At 40.6% G+C, this 20,000-nt stretch overlaps 1 protein-coding gene across 16 annotated transcripts in view; it reads left to right on the top strand.

Annotated features, from left to right (window-relative positions):
* LOC137996442 (tetratricopeptide repeat protein 28-like) overlaps positions 1-17,567 on the top strand; it is a 102,944-nt gene extending 85,377 nt beyond the window's left edge. For 13 of the 16 annotated variants that reach the window (XM_068841843.1, XM_068841838.1, XM_068841840.1 and 10 more), the window contains 2 exons: positions 10,885-15,106; positions 15,557-17,567. In XM_068841843.1, the coding sequence (XP_068697944.1) occupies positions 10,933-15,106; positions 15,557-15,576 (4,194 nt within the window). In that variant the 5' untranslated portion in view covers positions 10,885-10,932 and the 3' untranslated portion in view covers positions 15,577-17,567. Of the gene's footprint in view, positions 1-8,750; positions 8,979-10,883; positions 15,107-15,556 lie in introns of all 16 variants that reach the window. The other 3 variants (XM_068841835.1, XM_068841848.1, XM_068841836.1) reach the window with 2 other exon arrangements.
* The last annotated feature ends 2,433 nt before the right edge of the window (positions 17,568-20,000 follow it).

A 20,000-nucleotide genomic window follows, 5' to 3' on the forward strand; every position in this document is an offset into this window, starting at 1 on the left:
AATCACAGAAACAGCCAGATAGTACATGTATGAAAAACTGAATCACGTAGGAGGGATTAACAAATATTTGACCATAAAAATTGTTCAGCAGACGTGGCCGGCTTGGCGGTGATATCTCCAAAAAGGCTCGTGGTGTATGAGGCCACCTAAGCAGAAACAGCCACAAGTCAAAAAGGGACCTTGCCGAGTTCTGGAATATGTACTCACTAGATGCAGATGTAGAAGTCCTTTAAGGCCTTTTACTGACACCTTGAAAACAATATGAAACAGAGAGTTACTGTATTGATATGTACTATTTGATTGAGTAAAAGGGCTAGATCGGACACATTTTTTTTTCTTTTCTTTAAATAAGCCCTCAGACCCCCAAAAATAGATACCTGTGATCCTTGAGTGTGAAATAGTTATGCTATATTTTTTAACTTCTCTGTGTGGTGTTGCTAGTCAAGCCTAACAATAAATACAGTCATTGTTATTTTTTATGGTATGTTCCAGGGCTCATGCTCTTAATTATTTTATTTATGTTTCACACTGTGGAACAAAATGTGATCATATTGATCAGCCACAGGTTAGCTTATTTGTTGGGGCCAAACTGCACAAAGGCAAAGAAAACAATATGGGGTTTGGGAGAGGATGGGGAGTCTTAAAACGTAGCAGTAGTGACAGGCTACAAATTGCTTTTCTTCAGGGGAGGATATTCTACAAGGAACTGGAATCATTGCTTTGTCCTCAGATGGTACAAAATATGAAGGAGTTGCCATGGAATAGTATGGCTTTTTTGCATAGTTATACCTAAGGGGGCAAGGACATGGTATTTACAATAACTTATCAGTTTTGCATTGTTTTGCTGTGATCCATTTTAAGTTTAGTCTATATATTACCTCGAGATCAAACATTGTTTGCCATGTTATGAAGTGTTCTTACACATCTGTCCTTCTGTGGAATGTTTGTTTCCAGGCTTTAAAGTAATTAAGTAGTTGGTTTAAGTTGGTAACACGTTGATTTGTTATTGACTGCAGTGGACTGTTATCTTTGAAGACATTCCAAAGCATTTCACATTTTCATAAGTTCTTGTATCTTTTCTGTGGTGTTTTCATGCAAAGCCATGTCTTTGCAAACTTTTTCGGACAGAGTATTAACAGCAAGCTTTACTCGTATTTTATTTAAATTATCAAGCGCCCTGATTAAACCGTATTTGTTGTTTGTTGATTTTCCCAAGCGGGTGAAATCTTGCAAATAGTTTTAAAATATTGTTGGTAAAATTGACTGCGGTGGGGAATCCGATTCGTCGCGAGCGTTTTTAATTAGCAAGTTTGAAGTTCTGAAACGCTGCTATATCCAAATATATCCACCTGGTTTTTTACTATGTTATGTAAAAGCTATCGATCTTAAACATATGTAAAATTTAGAGCGGAGTAATGTGGAGTACTCCTAAAAGAAGCAGCGGAACATGGCTTGGTCAGAATACCGGTCGTTTCACCACCGTATGTTCGCCAACGTCCAAAAGCACCTTTTTCGTTGAGAATAATTGTCAATTAGATAACTTGCAATTCACTTCATGAGAGGGATTGTTGATGTGAACCACCATATTTGTTATTGAACCTTTCAATGCGCCCCAATCCCCCCTCAAATTTTATTAGTTTTCTTTATTGGTAGTTTATTGCTGGTCATATTCTTTTGCAAACTTGGTGGCTCCTAAAGGAGCCGTTTTTTGGTTGTGATTTTTACTGACTTCTTCAGTTTCCACGAGTGGGGCCGTTGAGATGTGAGCACGTTTTCAGCAACTGTGCGGCGGTCTTCTCTTTCCTTTCGTACTTCTCCCAGCTGTCGAATAGCCTCGCCTGTTTCGACACTGCTTCAGTTTTTCATCGGACACAAATGCTAGGATATTGATTAGTAGAAAGAGGTTTAGATAGTTTTACTAATACTTGGAAGCTGCATATGCATAACGTTTTCGAGTTCGATTCCTTACTATAATACTTGGAAACTGTTTTCCCAGTTCGATTCCGAATATTGCGTTGTCTTTATCTTTATTTTAATGCTCAATAGACTGCATAATGTTTTCTCAGTTTTATTAATTTATAACTAAACAGTGATTAAAACCTTCTTGCAGTCTTTTTCTTTCTTGTTGGCCATCAGGACAAACACAAGTGGGACTTGCTTTGCATATTCCCCGGATCGGACGAAAGCATTCACCGTCAGTAGCTGCTTGAATGGGTGTCGCACAAGCTTGAAGGTTCCGTCCATGTACCAGGATTTAGCCTTGGCCAGGGTATTTAGCTGCTCCTGTCTGGCGAAGATCAGATGCCTTTCTGCTTAACTGTTAGGTCGGCTTGGAAGAAACCGGGAGGGAGACATTCCTCGACCAGTTCGAAGTCCAGATCTTTCGGTTGCTCGGGTCTGAGTTTCTGCCGGAGTCGGTTGGCAGCTCTAGCCACATGCACAGGCTTAGGGAGGGCTGGACAAGGTGCAGCAGTCAGTTCATCTAACATGACCTAAAAAAAGGAAGGAAAATTTGACTGTCTCGTCTATGAGATGCTTTTCATCAAGCAGCAATTCTAGTCTCAACACACAGATTCCTCGCAGACTGATTCCATTCACGGAAAGCTCTTTGTTTAAGAACATTCCATCACCTATTGTCGTTTTAGTATTGTGAAAAACAAGCATACCAAAAGATGGCGGAATGTCAATGGCATCCATCTCTTCCTCGATTCTGCTACTCTCCCCAATTGGATCAGTGATCTCACTGCAATATAGGCATCGCCAAACCACCTCTAATCCGGTCTTAACAGCATCTCTATACTGCTGTCTCGAAATTCCCGTGTTGCAACGTCGATGTTGTCATTTGTCGCAGCCATTGCAATAGATACAATAATAGCTTTCCATCTCGAGTGACTCTTGTAAACATATTTGATCAGCGAAAATACTTCGATAAGATGAGTGGGTTGAATTGAACAGAAAATCACAGCCCTTTTATACAGCAATGCCTGATTATTATTAAAGCCGGATCAAAATCGCAGGAATTTGATTGGCAGATATTGTTGGTGTTATCTGTTCTTTCTTGTAGTTACATATCATTAAACGTTTAAACAATATGCTATTTAAGTTGAAAAAGTTCTCACCTCCTTTGCAACATGCCGCACAAGTGAAGTTAATGAGCTCACATTGTTTTTATCGCGTTTCTAATTCTTCCCGTAACAGGGAGAAAAGAGACCGGTAGAGAAGCAGGCTGTAGGGGGAACATTTAATAGTTGAGTGGGGGAAGGAAAAAGTTTTGCCGCAAATATTTAATCAGTGTTTCAAACAACGCAAAAACCCTTTGCGAGAGTAGAACAAACACGTAGGCGAAATTTGCAGGAAACAAGTGAACTTTTCTAAGCGCGTAATCAAACAAACATATTTCAACTCGATGGCTCTTTAACTACGCAAATGTTTAATAAAAAGGTTTTACAGCCGGTTTATGTTCACAAATAAAGCCGTGGATGGCGTGGGAGACAGAGAGGGAGAGAGAGAGATTGGGGAGAGTGAAAGGAACATTTTCAAGCCGAATCAAACAATTCACCTTGGATCAAAGGTCACATTATCTTCTTTTGGTAATTTGTAAATAAAATTCAGATCTATTTCACAAAGTATTTTGGACGTTGGCGAACTGACATTATTAGACGTTGGCAAATAGACTTCATACGTTGGCGAACAGGTCGTTGGCGAGCTGACACGTTGGCGAAACGACCGGTTACCCTTGGTCATGGTAAGCGGGACATACCTGCATTTGACACTGTCTTACTTCAGTCAAATTTAAGCAGCTTCCGACGAAAATACTTGACAGACAAAATAGTATTGAGTTTTGGGTCAAAAATATCAAAAAGGCCTTTAAATATACACTAATAAAAAGGTAAAGGTAAAGTCTCCGCTTACGAGCCAGAAGGCTCATCAGGCCGGCGCTTATCTCCGGTTTCAGTAGCATGAAGCGACTAGGAGTATTTATACTCCCCCCTGGATGGGATGCTAGTCCATCGCAGGGTTACCCCCAGCTTTACGCCGGTACCCATTTATACACCTGGGTGGAGAGAGGCATCGTGAGAGTAAAGTGTCTTGCCCAAGAACACAACACAATGTCCCCTGCCAGGCCCCGAACCCGGACCACTCGATCCGGAGTCGAGCGCACTAACCATGAGGCCACCGCGCCGCGCCAGGATGTTTTTGGCAGCCATTAATTGCACCGGAAACGCGGAAGGAGCGCTCGTGCCAGTCCTTCTCCGCATCGCACATTGGACCAAGAGCGGAATGCCCGTTTCACCGCCCTATGGACGCCTTATGTATAAGCGCCATGCTGCTGACTGCTGACCAGAACGAAAAGGACGCACTAGTTCCCGATCCTGTCTCTCACGTGTTATCCAAGATGGCGGAGGATGACAATCTTTCTACGGAGCAAGATTCGAAAGATACTGGAGTTCATTGAAAGGATTAAGTGCTGACTTGGAGTGTGTAATTTTCGAGAGTAATGCATCATGTTACCGATTACGAGACTCAGAGAGCATCAAACAAGGTAATCCGTTGATTGGTTTTTCTCATAACCTATTGAATACATCGGAATAAAAGCTTTCTTTTTCATTTCTCCATGTACAGAGTGCTTTTATGTTCAAAGTTTGGAGCCTTTAAAGGACATTGCGTAAGCTAAGTAAATGTATTAACTCGAAAGATATCACATTCACATTCATAAGCTATTTTAGAGAGCTATGTGACCTTTAAATGGTATTGCAATAGTAATGGCATATGCTTTACACAGACTCAACTATGTAATGTAGCAAGTTACATAGTTATTACATAGCAAGTAAGGAGCAGTAAATAGCCTTTATATAGCTCAACATAGTTATATGATAAACTTTACATAGCGTTTACATATGTCTGGTTCTACAATGGAATTTTCTTACTTCTTAAATTTTATACATAATACGAAACTGCATGCTAAACATTTCTTTAAGTTTTTATCTGAAAAGAGTTGAATTTATAGAATAGAAACTGTAATAAACTAAAAATTTGTTTCATTTGAGAAATGTTAAAATTGTTAACAAGCTGTAGACTATTGCTAGTTTATTTCCAGTTTCCTGCAAGAAATAATGACTGGAAGAAACTGTCATTTTCTGGCAGCACCTGATAGATGTATCAAATTCAAGCTATTTCCAGCATTTGAAAGAACCCAAAACTTGCAAAAACTGGAAAACAATTTCTGGAATAAAAGCTGGAATTTGACTCTGGAATAAAGCTGTCACTTTACTGACTTGGTTTAAGAGTGACATATCCGGTAATTAAAATAACTGACCTAAAAATTTGCATACCAGCAAGATTCATCCCATTCCATATTTTTGCGCAAACAAGTTTCCTTAATTCACTTTGTGAACATACCTGTAAAACAAACAAAGAAAGGTATCCCCCTTTATGTAAGCATACGCTTCTTGGATTTCCCTCGAAGCCCTCAAACAACCGTTGAACCAGTCGAACGCTTCATGACTTTCGTGAGTTGTGCCGTGATTGTGTCGTCAGAGCTGTCACACAAGAGATAAGGACAAAGCACACAGACCATTATGACTGCATGCGGTTCTATTCTGAGTTTGTTGGGGGAATTTGTGGCCCAAGTTCTGACAATCCAGCAAACGTTCAATGCGTAATAATAGCAAAATGTGATAAGGACATCAAGGCACACATGAGAAGTTATAAAGTGTTGGATTCTTCTCTGGATACAGAGGCTGGGCTTTTGTTTGCACGTGCGGGTGAGCTTTAAATTAAATCACTTAAATTAGATTGAGCAGAAAATCTCTTCGTGAAATCTACCTATTACAGACTTAGGGTGCGTTCGATTGACCGTATTCCGGAATAAGAATGCGTGGAATATAAGGTAGAAATCCTTGGTTTTTACGGTGATTCACATAAAAATTGTCAAACATCCACTAAAATGCTATTTTAAACACATGTTTGTTGTCCTTGCTGCTTCGAAGCGCGCCAAACATACCGTTTTAATCATCACTCCTCGTATTCTTATTCCGGAATAGGGTCAATCGAACGCGCCCTTAATGTCAAAACCCGGCCACAAGAAATGGACCCTAAAAACACTGCTGCCACAGTGCCGCCGCAGTCCTGTTGTTGGATATACCTCATTCGTTAATCCATGAGGTAAGCACCGCGACACTGGGGCACTAGCCACTCTACTCAGCTCAATTTAACCGTAAGTCGACTAAGGCACTGCAGCACCAGCCATTCTACTGAATTCACTCTATCTGACACAAACTGCGCAAAAACCACTTTCGTTCAGTTCGGTACCGCGGCTAGCGTTGCGAACGTAAATGCTCCTTTGTGGACGGGTATTCAGCAATCGATCCAATTGCGAAAATCGAGTAAGCAAGATATGTAAGACCATGTAATCATGTATCGTTGTACGAGACTGCGAGCACTCACTTTTCCAGTTGTCCCTGAAGCGAGTACATTGATCAGTGCAGCCAGATTGTATCACTGCCCGTGAAACTAACGGTTATTATTTTCGTATTAATTGCTTTTAAAAGGTGTTTTTGAGGTAGATGATATAATTTTTGGGTACGACGATATGCCCACGGCATTGTGATCGATTTGGAATCCGATTGAGATGTAATAAGAAAAATTACGCCTGCCCACATGAATGGGCATCACACATGGCAGTGAAAGGGGAGCGCGAATTAACCTTTGCTCAGTTTTAAAAGCTTGACTTGCGCTTGACTTGCTGTTCTAGCGAAATTTCAACTATTTATAACCGAAGTTGTAGCACAGTGGCGAAGTTACCATGAAAACAAGATAGCCACTGAAAAACACGCTATATTTTATCTTTAAACGCGAATATCTCAAAAACGAACTGGGTGACTCCCATTTTTTTATTGCTGGAGAGTAATTGGCACGCTAAGACAAAACTCATTACAAAGTTTAAAAAAATTCTTTGCAGCAGATTCATAGCCACCTTGACAATTGGAAAATTTTAATGTGGTTCTGAATCTGCTCCAGATTTTTTTTTAACTTTGCACAGAGTTTCATCTTAGCCTGCTAATCGCTTTTCAGCAATAAAAAATGGGGGACACTTTAGTTCGTTTTTGGGATACTAAGTGCTTTAACACAAAATATAGGGCGTTTTTAGATGGTTCTTCTGTTGCCATGGTAATTTATTACGTCACAGTAACATGTGCATCTTGTTTAACGATTATCGGCAGGGTTTCATGTGGTGCCATAACATTGCCGTTAAGTGAAACAGCGTTATAGAGTTAGTCTGTCTAATGAGACATTCCCTCAAAAATGGTTGAAGCTGGTTTGAGCCACCTTGACACGCACACGCTAGTTTCTGGATAGTTTATACATCAGTGTTTTCGACACATACAACGGAATTAGCATGCTTGTGGTCAATATAATACTCTAAAACCCGCAGACCACCACACCGTGTATGTCTTGTAGGTTGGAAAGGATTTCTTGTTTGTTAAAGTTCAGAGAGAGAGAGCGAAATTTATTCTTAATCTAGGTGCAAGTTTCATTCAGAAAATGTGATTAAAAGATTTTTTCAAGAAAAACAAAAAATTGCACAAGGTGGCTGTACGGCTGTGAGGGTGCATGTATTTCTTATTTTACTTATTATATTTATTACTATGATATTTATGTAATAATATTATGTAAATTATACATAATACTAGTATAAAATTATATACTATAATAAAGTTTCTATATAACGCCTGCTCTCATTGGTTTAAACACTGTGCTTTATGAGAGTACAAAGCACGGAACAAACGAAAGCTCACGCCATCATCCGCAGAAATGGCAGATAAATTTCGGAATTTTTCCTTGGGTATTATTGAACAGTTTGTTTTCCAATTGTCATATCGGAAACGTGCAGGTTTTCATGGGTAACAATTCGGCCGGTTTTCACTGAACATAATTATTTAGATCCTCTTTTTTGCTGTTTTTTACGGACTGAAACATAGAGGCACTTGTTTTTCCTGAATAAGTCCGGCCGGGTGAATGAATCAGTTGGAAGGCTCTCTGGGTATAAATCGGCGTCTCAGTTACCGTGACTAACTGTACGAAATCAGTCAACTGATTCACTTTAGTAGGGAACGAGAGCAACAAGGTGAAAAAGAAATTTCTGTTAATAAGGTTTATAGAACAATGCTCTCAGCAAATAGGACAAGCCGGCAATGGACACCTTTTCATTTCTCTGCCCTCGAGTTAGAAGATCCAACTGAATCAGCCGGTTACCATTAATTTACAACTGAATCAGTTATTGACATGAATAGTGCCGGATAATAGCGGAAGACCATCCCTACGATTTTCCTCGCACCCGCAGTAACTTTTTGCTGTTCTCCGGGTCAACTGAATAAGTCGGGTTGTGTGACTGAATCAGTTGGAAGGCTCTCTGGGCAATCAAGCTTTTCCCGTACGAAATCAGTCAACTAAACAAGTCCACGAGACTTGACGCAGTTATCAGTGAGACAACTTTATGGTATATGGACCTATATGCAAAGAGATATATATGCATCACTGTTCATATGCTTCTGGAACTAAGGCGGAAAACATCAGTGAATAAGCGAAGGAAAACAATCCATCACGCCAATTTAAACGACACCAACACCAGCGCAAATGTCACGGGCACGTGTCTACAATGTAATTCAATTCACAATCGCAATAATTGAATTTACCAGAGAATTATTCAAAGCCTTTTTTCTCCTTGTTCTTTTATTTTTCCTTTCTAGTTCCCCGCTAAAGCAAGGCTTCCAAGGCAAATGATTATTTACAGAATGTAAAAAAAATTTGACTAAGACACGGCAAGAAAAGCAGTCGATGTTTCTTATTACAAAGGTTCTAAGGGGCGTGCAATTCATCGCAAGGGCTCGTACATTAAGGGCTTAATAAGTGTTTGTTTGATTGGAATCAAATCCAGATCTGCCTGCAAATGCCAAAATTCATCCACAACGGGCGAAGTAAGTACATGTAATTGCTGTTTTTTCTTTAATTATCCGTGCGCGTGTGTAAAAATTATAAGTAATGCGGCTTTCTCAAAAAATAGCATGCCTTGACTGCGTTTTGGCTGGTAAGGAACAAGTCCGTATTGCAAGTCATTTTTGCTCCCATAAATTAAACAGTGATTTAGCAGTCGGTATGAAAATTGTCTGCTTGAAGGTCACAAACAGTTTCAATACTGACGGTGAATCAAAGATTGCTTTATGTTCATAAAGAAATTAAAGAATAAATAATGTGTAAAAAAATTGGCACGAACACAGGGCTCTCCCTAGTTTTCAGCACAACTGGTTGGGGCCTTTTCAAACCGGTAAAGCATTTAGTTAATTTTGGACCTTCTGCAACGGATAAGCGACTTCTGAGCGTTTGCAGGCGGTAATAAGTGCTTTACAAGCGGTAGATTTTACCGGTTACCGCCTAATAAGGAGAACCCTGGAACGTGGTTGCTTTTCATTGGCTCGGACAAAACTGCTTCAGTTGTGGTTTGATTTGATCACAAGAATTACGATTGGCGGAGAGGGTATGAAACATTCAACTGATTCAGTACTGATAAGCCACCACTTGATATTTGATTCCTATTGGTTAAAACTGTACTGAATCAAACATTCCAGTTTGTAATTTTGCATTCCAGTTTGGATTTAGCTGGTGTTAAGGGTTAATCCGTGCTCCCCTTTCACTGCCATGTGTGATGCCCATTCATGTGGGCAGGCACAATTTTTGTTATTACCTCTCCAAATCGGATCGAGATGCCGTGGGCAAATCGCTGTACCCAAATCTTAAACCTGATTCGATAGGCAATGGCAAGCCAATGAAGTTCGTAGAGAGCTAGTATAGTAAATGGTTAGAACCCAAATGAAAACGAACAGCATACTTAACCCTTTAACCCTTTCATCCCCGTGGGGTTCCCCATTGACGAGTAAAATTGTCTGGCGTTAGACAGAGTAAAATCTATAAGTGGCACTATTGGGAGTGAAAGGGTTATTAAGACTCCATTGGTAGTACGGTGTCTAAGTGGCTACCCACATGTACGCATTGCGTACCTACTTTTTTAAACAACGCCGAGAAATACGAAAACACAATACTTTCAATGTCCTGACTACAGGATGCTAAACTGGCACAGCAAGATTAATTGAGCAGTGAGAGGGAATAACTATCTTAAGCCAATTTTCGAAATGCCTTTCTTCATCAGGGTTTCCCAACGAATGATTTTGGCGTATGGAGAAAGAGAGGGAAAGGCATAATTTGAATAACCGGATTATGCATCTCTAGTATAAAAACGGCCAATTCTGTCCAGACGAACAGCATTTCTCAATGGAAACGTGTGAGCAGTTCAATTAGCTCATTCAAAGTCCCTGGATCAAAATACATGGAGTAACCAGGTATCCAGACAAAAAAAATTGTGATGAAAAAACAAGCAATTCCGACATTGGATAGATTTAGACATGAAATAAAAAATTATGAGTTTGACGTCAATTTCAAAAAATTAAATATTACACTCTTAATGGCATCCCCTCCTGTTAGGAACTTTTAATTAGCTTTCGATAAGAAAGATGAAATGGGATGCCATTGCTTTTCTATAGGCTGTTTTTCCCTCATTTACATAATAGAATTTCTATTTTTAATGTTTGGTGATTATTATTGTATAAAACGCTCTTAGTCTGTTAAATGCCCAAGTATTTATTCTGTAACAACTGTCTCCATTAGCCGAAATCATTCCTTGGGAAACCCTGATGAAGAAAGGCATATTTCTTTCAAAATACTAGCTTAAGATAGTTATTCCTTCACTGTTCAATTAACCTTGCTGTGCCGGTTTAGCATCCTGTACTCAGAGCATTGAACCTATTGTCTTTTCGTTCATTTATCTTCTAGGTACACCCCAGATTTCTGAGAAAAACTTCCTGGTTTTGATTATCAGCAATGGTGGATAAAAAGTTGGACCTTTTGGAGCGGCATATGCAACAGCTTAGCGTTGCAAGAAAGGAGGGAGACAGACTAGGCAAGGGTTTGGCTTATTTCAATCTTGGTAGATACTATAAGGGCACAGCTGACTTTAATCAGGCCATAACAAATTACAGAGAAGCATTAGCCATTTTTAAGGAAGTGGGTTTCAGGGCCGGAGAAGGAGCGGCCTATGGAAATCTCGGCAACGCTTATCGAAGTCTTGGTAATTTCAAGCAAGCCATAGAGTATCACCATCAACATCTTAGTATTGCAAAAGAGGTAGGGGACAGGGCCGGAGAAGGAAGAGCTTATTACAACCTCGGCAACGCTTATCGAAGTCTTGGTAATTTCAAGCAAGCCATAGAGTATCACCATCAAGATCTTAGTATTGCAAAAGAGGTAGGGGACAGGGCCGGAGAAGGAGCGGCCTATGGAAATCTCGGCAACGCTTATCAAAGTCTTGGTAATTTCAAGCAAGCCATAGAATATCACCATCAACGTCTTAGTATTGCAAAAGAGGTAGGGGACAGGACCGGAGAAGGAGCGGCCTATGAAAATCTCGGCAACGCTTATGACAGTCTTGGTAATTTCAAGCAAGCCATAGAGTATCACCATCAATGTCTTAGTATTGCAAAGGAGGTAGGGGACAGGGCCGGAGAAGGAGCGGCCTATGGAAATCTCGGCAACGCTTATCAAAGTCTTAGTAATTTCAAGCAAGCCATAGAGTACCACTATCAAGATCTTAGTATTGCAAAAGAGGTAGGGGACAGGGCCGGAGAAGGAGCGGCCTATGGAAATCTCGGCAACGCTTATGACAGTCTTGGTAATTTCAAGCAAGCCATAGAGTATCACCATCAATGTCTTAGTATTGCAAAAGAGTTAGGGGACAGGGCCAGAGAAGGAGTGGCCTATGGAAATCTCGGCAACGCTTATCAAAATCTTGGTAATTTCAAGCAAGCCATAGAATATCACCATCAACGTCTTAGTATTGCAAAAGAGGTAGGGGACAGGGCCGGAGAAGGAGCCGCCTATGGAAATCTCGGCAACGCTTATCACAGTCTTGGTAATTTCAAGCAAGCTATAGAGTATCACCATCAATGTCTTAGTATTGCAAAAGAGGTAGGGGACAGGGCCAGAGAAGGAGCGGCCTATGGAAATCTCGGCAACGCTTATCAAAGTCTTGGTAATTTCAAGCAAGCCATAGAGTACCACTATCAAGATCTTAGTATTGCAAAAGAGGTAGGGGACAGGGCCGGAGAAGGAGCGGCCTATGGAAATCTCGGCAACGCTTATGACAGTCTTGGTAATTTCAAGCAAGCCATAGAGTATCACCATCAATGTCTTAGTATTGCAAAAGAGTTAGGGGACAGGGCCAGAGAAGGAGCGGCCTATGGAAATCTCGGCAACGCTTATCGAAGTCTTGGTAATTTCAAGCAAGCCATGGAATATAACCATCAATGTCTTAGTATTGCAAAAGAGGTAGGGGACAGGGCCGGAGAAGGAGCGGCCTATGGAAATCTCGGCAACGCTTATCAAAGTCTTGGTAATTTCAAGCAAGCCATAGAGTATCACCATCAATTTCTTAGTATTGCAAAAGAGGTAGGGGACAGGGCCGGAGAAGGAGCGGCCTATGGAAATCTCGGCAACGCTTATCAAAGTCTTGGTAATTTCAAGCAAGCCATAGAATATCACCATCAACGTCTTAGTATTGCAAAAGAGGTAGGGGACAGGGCCGGAGAAGGAGCGGCCTATGGAAATCTCGGCAACGCTTATCAAAGTCTTGGTAATTTCAAGCAAGCCATAGAGTATCACCATCAAGATCTTAGTATTGCAAAAGAGGTAGGGGACAGGGCTGGAGAAGGAAAGGCCTATGGAAATCTCGGCAACGCTTATCAAAGTCTTGGTAATTTTAAGCAAGCCATAGAGTATCACCATCAATGTCTTAGTATTGCAAAAGAGGTAGGGGACAGGGCCGGAGAAGAAAAAGCTTTTTGCAACCTCGGCAACGCTTATCAAAGTCTTGGTAATTTCAAGCAAGCCATAGAGTATCACCATCAAGATCTTAGTATTGCAAAAGAGGTAGGGGACAGGGCCGGAGAAGGAACGGCCTATGGAAATCTCGGCAACGCTTATCAAAGTCTTGGTAATTTCAAGCAAGCCATAGAATATTACCATCAATGTCTTAGTATTGCAAAAGAGGTAGGGGACAGGGCCGGAGAAGGAGCGGCCTATGGAAATCTCGGCAACGCTTATCGAAGTCTTGGTAATTTCAAGCAAGCCATAGAGTATCACCATCAATGTCTTAGTATTGCAAAAGAGGTAGGGAACAGGGCCAGAGAAGGAACAGCCTATGGAAATCTCGGCAACGCTTATCAAAGTCTTGGTAATTTCAAGCAAGCCATAGAATATCACCATCAACGTCTTAGTATTGCAAAGGAGGTAGACGACAGGGCCAGAGAAGGAGCGGCCTATGGAAATCTCGGCAACGCTTATCAAAGTCTTGGTAATTTCAAGCAAGCCATAGAATATCACCATCAATGTCTTAGTATTGCAAAAGAGGTAGGGGACAGGGCCAGAGAAGGAGCGGCCTATGGAAATCTCGGCAACGCTTATCGAAGTCTTGGTAATTTCAAGCAAGCCATAGAGTACCACTATCAAAATCTTAGTATTTGTCAGGAAACAGAGGACCCAATAGGGCTGGCAATCGCATGTTATCATATTGGTCATGTTCATGAATTTTTTGGCTCCTTGAGCAAAGCTCTTAATTACTGGCGTCTAAGCGTTTATTATTTTGATGAAGTTAGGCGTCTTCTTCAGTCAGAGGATGCATGGAAAATAAGCTTTCGTGACACAAAGGGGTTTGCGTACACCGCTCTGTGGACAGCACTCTTGAAGAATGGAGAGGTTGATGAAGCTTTGTATGCTGCTGAGCAAGGACGAGCACAGGCTTTGGCAGACATTTTAAAGATGCAATACAGCGTTGATGAGAAACCTATGGTGAAGGTAACTATCTCTTTGGTTATGAAAGATCTACCTTCACAAACTGTTTTCACAGCACTTGAAGGGAACACGATCAGCTTCTGGTTGCTAAGAGATGATATCAGGATAAATTTTAGACAAAAGAAAATCGAAAATGGAACTGCCAAGTCTCTGATGAAAAGTACGCTAGAACAGATCAATGCAGGGTTTGTTTTGCGATGCGAGAATCGTTCACTTGAAAGACGAGGCAGCGACTTCTCGAGGAGTAGGGAAAGTGTTGAAGAAACTTTTCAGTCTTTGAGCTTCTCTGTGCACTCTTTGCAGCCCTTGTATGATGTCTTAATCAGTCCTATAGCAGACTTGATCCAGGGCGATGACTTAGTGTTTGTTCCTGATGGACACTTTTGCCTGGCTCCTTTTTCTGCAATGAGTGACTCTGTCAGGATCCGTGTAATTCCCTCGCTGACTGCTTTAAAATTGATCACTATGGCACCTGATAACTTCCAAAGTAAGAATGAAGCGCTGCTTGTAGGCGATCCGTGCTTGAGCGAAGTCACTTACGGCACTGGTGAACCCATGTATGGACAGCTGCCATGTGCAAAAAAAGAGGTGGATATAATTGGAGAACTTCTGCAGACCGTGCCTCTTACAGGAAAAAATGCAACCAAAGCTGAGGTGCTGAGAAGAATGAAGTCAGTTACCTTAATCCACATTGCTGCACATGGGGATGGCGGATCTGGAGAAATTGCTTTGGCGCCAAATCCCGAACGCACATCCAAGATCCCTGATGAGGAAGATTACATGTTATCATTGAGCGATGTTCAAGCAGTTCACCTTCAGGCAAGACTGGTTGTGCTTAGTTGCTGTCATAGTGGCCAGGGAGAGGTAAAATCTGAGGGTATTGTGGGAATAGCCAGGGCTTTCCTGTGTGCTGGTGCCCGGTCTGTACTGGTGTCACTCTGGGCAATCGACGACGAGGCGACCTTCTTGTTCATGAAGAGTTTTTACCAACACTTGGCAGATAGAAAAGGTGCAAGTACAGCTCTTCACCATGCTATGAAATCTCTTCAGGAGACAAAGAACTATTCGGCCATAAAATACTGGGCACCATTTGTGTTAATTGGCGATGATGTCACCTTTGAATTTGGGGAGCTGGAACACCAAAAGAATGGTAAGTGCTATTTAAATATAACTTAAATGACTGAATCGCTGTACTTTGTACATGTTTTTAATCAGGAAGTTGTCGAAAGGAGCAGGTACGTTCTTCACAGAGAAATGGCTTTAAAAACGGTTGCCAGAGTGGTTATTTTTACTCGAACTGCTTTGGCTAATACCTGAATTAAATAATGTCTGCATTCACCGAGTCAGCTACTTCAGCTTCCTGCAGATAGCTAGCTGTTTGAGCCTGGGTTATGATGGAGTGACTGTGAAACTGATCGGTGATTGTCGATTGCTTATGTCAAGTGAAGTGAATAGGAATTGTTGCTGTTAACTCTAGCACAAACAGTTAAATGAATGAATTAAGATAATTGTTATATTATTTACTTGTCAATCAGAACGAAATTCGTTATTTGCATTTAATCCACTACTTGTTTCTTTCTTCCTTGTTTTTCTTTTTCAGAAACGATGTCCAAAACGTGAAAAACTTACTTGGACTGCGATATGTCGATATGTTATTTTCCTTTCTTCGATTATATGAGTTATTGAAAACAATTCAATCATTGATACCTCAGTAGCTGTCAGACACAAGATATCATGCCAATTATAGTTAAAGTACCATGAGATTTCAGTAGTATTAAGATACTGTTCAAGTCCTTACATTTGTGCCTTGTTTTGTAAGCATCTGTTCCAGGATTAGTTAATCACTTGATAGAAATCAGGGGTTTGTTTCCATAACTGAGGATCTAGCCGTCTTGTTATTTTGGCCCTTGAAAATAACTCCAAGCTTTTGCAGTTTGTTCCTCAGGTGAAATGTATACTCTTAAGCTTGCTATACCAACTTTCCATTTACAATATCATTAAGTGACAGTCTCGGGGAATGTGTATTTTCTGTGTTTCTGTAAGGTTGGCCAAAGCTAAATAAGCAAATTAATTGTTTCGGGAGGTAAATGTCTATAAGCTAAAAAACAACCTACGGAAGTATAAATGTTTGGAAATTACAAAAATTTTAATGTAGCGTTCACATTTAAATGAGACGGAAATTCCTGGAACAAAACGCTTTATTCCTGAAGGGTTTGAATCGGGCACAACATTGAGTTAGCCAATTTGTTTATTGTTTATTTTCCCACAAAACGTAGTTCAAAAACAGACACTTTTCTGACGTTGATGAGGACTAGGAAAATATGGGTAAATCTAACTCTTAGGTGATGGACTCTTGCTAGGGCCTGGAACCAAAAAAATGGAAAGTTCTTTACTTTAAAGTTGTACATGTTGATTTTGTGATATTTTGTCACAGAGGGACTGGACCGATGCAAAACAATTCAATGAAATGGGCGATTTCTTAAAACTTCTAGAAGGTAAAAGGGTGTGTGGGGTAAAAGTTGCCTGATCTCTTAATTAATTGTGTGCATTTTAAACTCCTGGGGAGGTGGGACTTTGCCCATGCATATGCTTGTAGAAATTTTTTGAATTTTAAAAATGGTATGACTACCCGAGTCACGTCATTTTATACCACTTCGCACCATTGCAAACGTTGGTCAGTAACTCTTGAGTTGACAAAGGTATTAAAAGGGAAGCATTCCTTTCTCCATGTTAAAACTGAGGGCAGGATGGGCACCCACCTCCTAAACCGAGCACCCCAAATCGAGAGTAAGGTCTAAGGTCTACTTCTCCACTACCATAGTCACGTCGACCACGGCTGAACGTGCAAACAGATTTAATCCGAGCTAAAGTCTTTGTCTAGCTCTCCTCCACTTATGCAAATTTGGAGTATTTTGTACCTGCTATGAACGGTCATCACTTCTTTCCATCCCTCAAACTGACATTTCCCTTTTTATTCAACTTATACGATGTACAGTGTACTTTAGACTTCAAATTTACTTCAACGAAACAAAGATTTTAAACAAGCTGAGAAGATTCAAAATAGGCAAGGCAAAGAGTTGAACCCGGATCGATGGCTTCACCTTGCAGTTTCCGATATCCTCTAGACCAACGAGACAAGCTCCCGGAAAGTCGAAATTTTTAGAGTATTGACATAATAGTACCTAGCAAAACAATTGAAAGTTAACCTTCTTCAACGGGGTTTTTAGACCTAAATACTGTAGGTGAGTGCGGCATGGCTTAGAAACGCTATTTCTTGTTGAACTAAAGCTGTCATTCTGCTTGTTTTCATTGTTTTTAGAGCGGTAAGCTTGTCAATATTAACATAGCATAATGTGTCGTGTAATTGTTACGAAATGTCCAATGTCAGTTTTAGGGATGGAAAGTAGTGTTGGCCGTTATGAACTCGCATGTTCATTTCCAACTCCTTGATAATGGCGTCATGAGGTCGCCGAAACATCGGAGGTTTAGCTTTTTATCGCTAGTTTTTACATGTCCGTATTTCACTGTTTTCATCTTTATTTGGTAATTTAACATTTATGTTTCCTGATTTCTTTTTGGGGATTTAACAATCATGTAATTAGTTTTCTTAATATTTATAGAGAGCTTATTTCCCTTCTAATAGGTCTTATTTAAAGTGGTTTTTTTTATAGCACAAATCTATGATAGTTAAGCTTTCCATCATTAAAAATTAGGCTATAAGGTGACTTGTGTTTCCTAGTTTATTGGCCTTGTGAAGTTCGCCCAAAAATGATTTGACGATAGGTCTATCCCGATTGGGCTGGCAAACTGGAAAATGGTGCTTCAAAAATGGCAAAGAAGTACTTAAATAATGCTCGACTTTTGAAAAAGGTGCTCGAAAGTTACTGATTTTCATCGGTATGCCTATTTTTTTTTTAAAAAGAGAATTGCCCTTTCGTTAAGTTGTTTATAAATGTTCAGAGAACTAAAACATTGAATGTCTTTTGATCAAAAAAAAATTCCTCAGTGAAATATACTTTAAAGCCTGCGATGATTTCAAATTGCTTTACTTCAAAAGCAATATTTCAACCATGTAACTTTTCGGGTGTTTAATTTAAATTAGAGGGTGTTCAAGGTTTCGTACGCGCCTTTGTACATGTGCTATACGAATACGTGAGAAAATCCTGCAATCTTAATACAGATTGGAACTGTTCGATAGTGACTTGAGTTTCTTTTGCGATAAATCTTAAACACGGCTGACTCTTTGCCATGAGTCTTAAACGCCTATTGTCTCCTGTAGACCAACGCCTTCATTCTGCTCGACACCCAGGGCTTATCTAAGGAGCAAACTTTGACCGTCTGAGTGGGCATAGGGGTATGGATCGCTTTGATCAGAGTGTTGTAGAATGCCTCAGTTTTATCCTTCGCAGTTGGCAGGCTCCCAGCTAAAGTTTGTTAACCATCGCCCAAGTGCACATAGGCTACTCTGACAAAACAATAACAAAACAATAGAGTCGCAAGTTTATACGTACAAGGAAGGGTTACGTTTTTGCAAAAGTTGGCCGTGAAGCACTTCTATTTCAACAGACTTAACTATTAGAGGGTAGTGTGAAGTGCTAGTTTTCTACTCATATAAACCATGTGAGCGTTAGCCCTACTAATGGAATTGGGCCTGTTACATATAAGGTAAAGGTAAAGTCACTTTATTTAACAGTCAGTAGTTCCTTCAGTTACGAATTCAAACTGGTATCAATGGAAGCCAAGGGTGCGCCTTTTACCCCCTCCCTCTGTCAGTGCTCCGTTTTACGGATATTTAAAGCTATAGCTACACCGATCAGAGGAAAGTAGAAACAGACGTTGAAGTCATCGAAAGCCTTGCACTAGCCATCTGAGTGACGACTGCTCCTCCTCCTACTCTTCTTCCTATAGAAATGCGCCAGAGGACTGGACAATGTAAAAATACACGTGGAATACCTCAACATTGTGTGGATTTCCTGTGTAACAGGCCCATACGAGGACAGAGAAAAACTCTGACCGGGGGTAACATTGGCATCTTTAATTCCCACGACCTGCTCCCGTCTGACCTTGTAGCTCAGTCGGTAGAGCAGCGGTGATCTAACCCGAAAGTCGTCAGTTCAATTCCCGATCCTGATCAGAGTTGTTCTCTGTCATTGTGTGGACCCAATTCCATTAGTAGGGCTAATGCTCACATGGTCTATAACAAGCACTTCACATTACCCTCTAATAGTTAAGTCTGTCAAGTTTATATGGCCGAGTTCTAATACTTTGTGGAAACTGCAAATCAAAGGTTATTATACCACGGAAATACCGGGAGCAAATCCTTTCGGAGTCGAGTGAAGAAGCAGCGAATAGGCCGAGTTCAATATATCAATATTAAGGCGTGGCTACGAGGCCTTATGGTCAAATTTCACGGCTCGGTTCTGTTTTCTTTGTCTCACAAGTCTCAAGGAGGAGCTCTAAACAAAACAATCTTGGAATTTAACCGTAAAGCCTCGTAGCTTACCGTGAGTGAATATTGACATATCGAACGTGTGCTATTAGGAATACGGGACTCAATCCCAGGCCACATTAGAGGAAGGCGAATGCTTTCACTGCGCCACACCTCTTCCCCCAAAGACGAAAATTGTTGTGAAAAAAATTGGGAAACCAGGAATTTAGCAAAGTGTTTATAAGATTTTGAACTCGTGAGCAAAGGCCAACCAAAAGATCTAACTTTGCATTCCGGTCTGACGGGTTTGCAGCTAATGGCTTTGAAGCACCATTGACCTTCCCGCTCTGGGTCTCACTTGGTATATTAAAATTTATTTTCCGTCGAGTCGGCGGAAGTGTCGTAAAAATTCGCAATGGATGGTTTACGATAGAAATTTGTTTGGCGTTTACGGGCAAGGTAAACGGCAGGCTTCTTTATTTCAAAAGAGGTGTTCCCTTTTCTTGAGAATTTGCTGTTTCCCTCTTGTTTTTTTAGAATCTGTTAGATAAGTGTAGCGAACAGGCAAGAAAGCAGCCGAAATCAAGCGTACAAGTTTCCAGATTTTTGGTGGAAC

Source organism: Montipora foliosa, chromosome 3 (genome assembly GCF_036669935.1).
Source record: "Montipora foliosa isolate CH-2021 chromosome 3, ASM3666993v2, whole genome shotgun sequence".
Taxonomy (NCBI): domain Eukaryota; kingdom Metazoa; phylum Cnidaria; class Anthozoa; order Scleractinia; family Acroporidae; genus Montipora; species Montipora foliosa.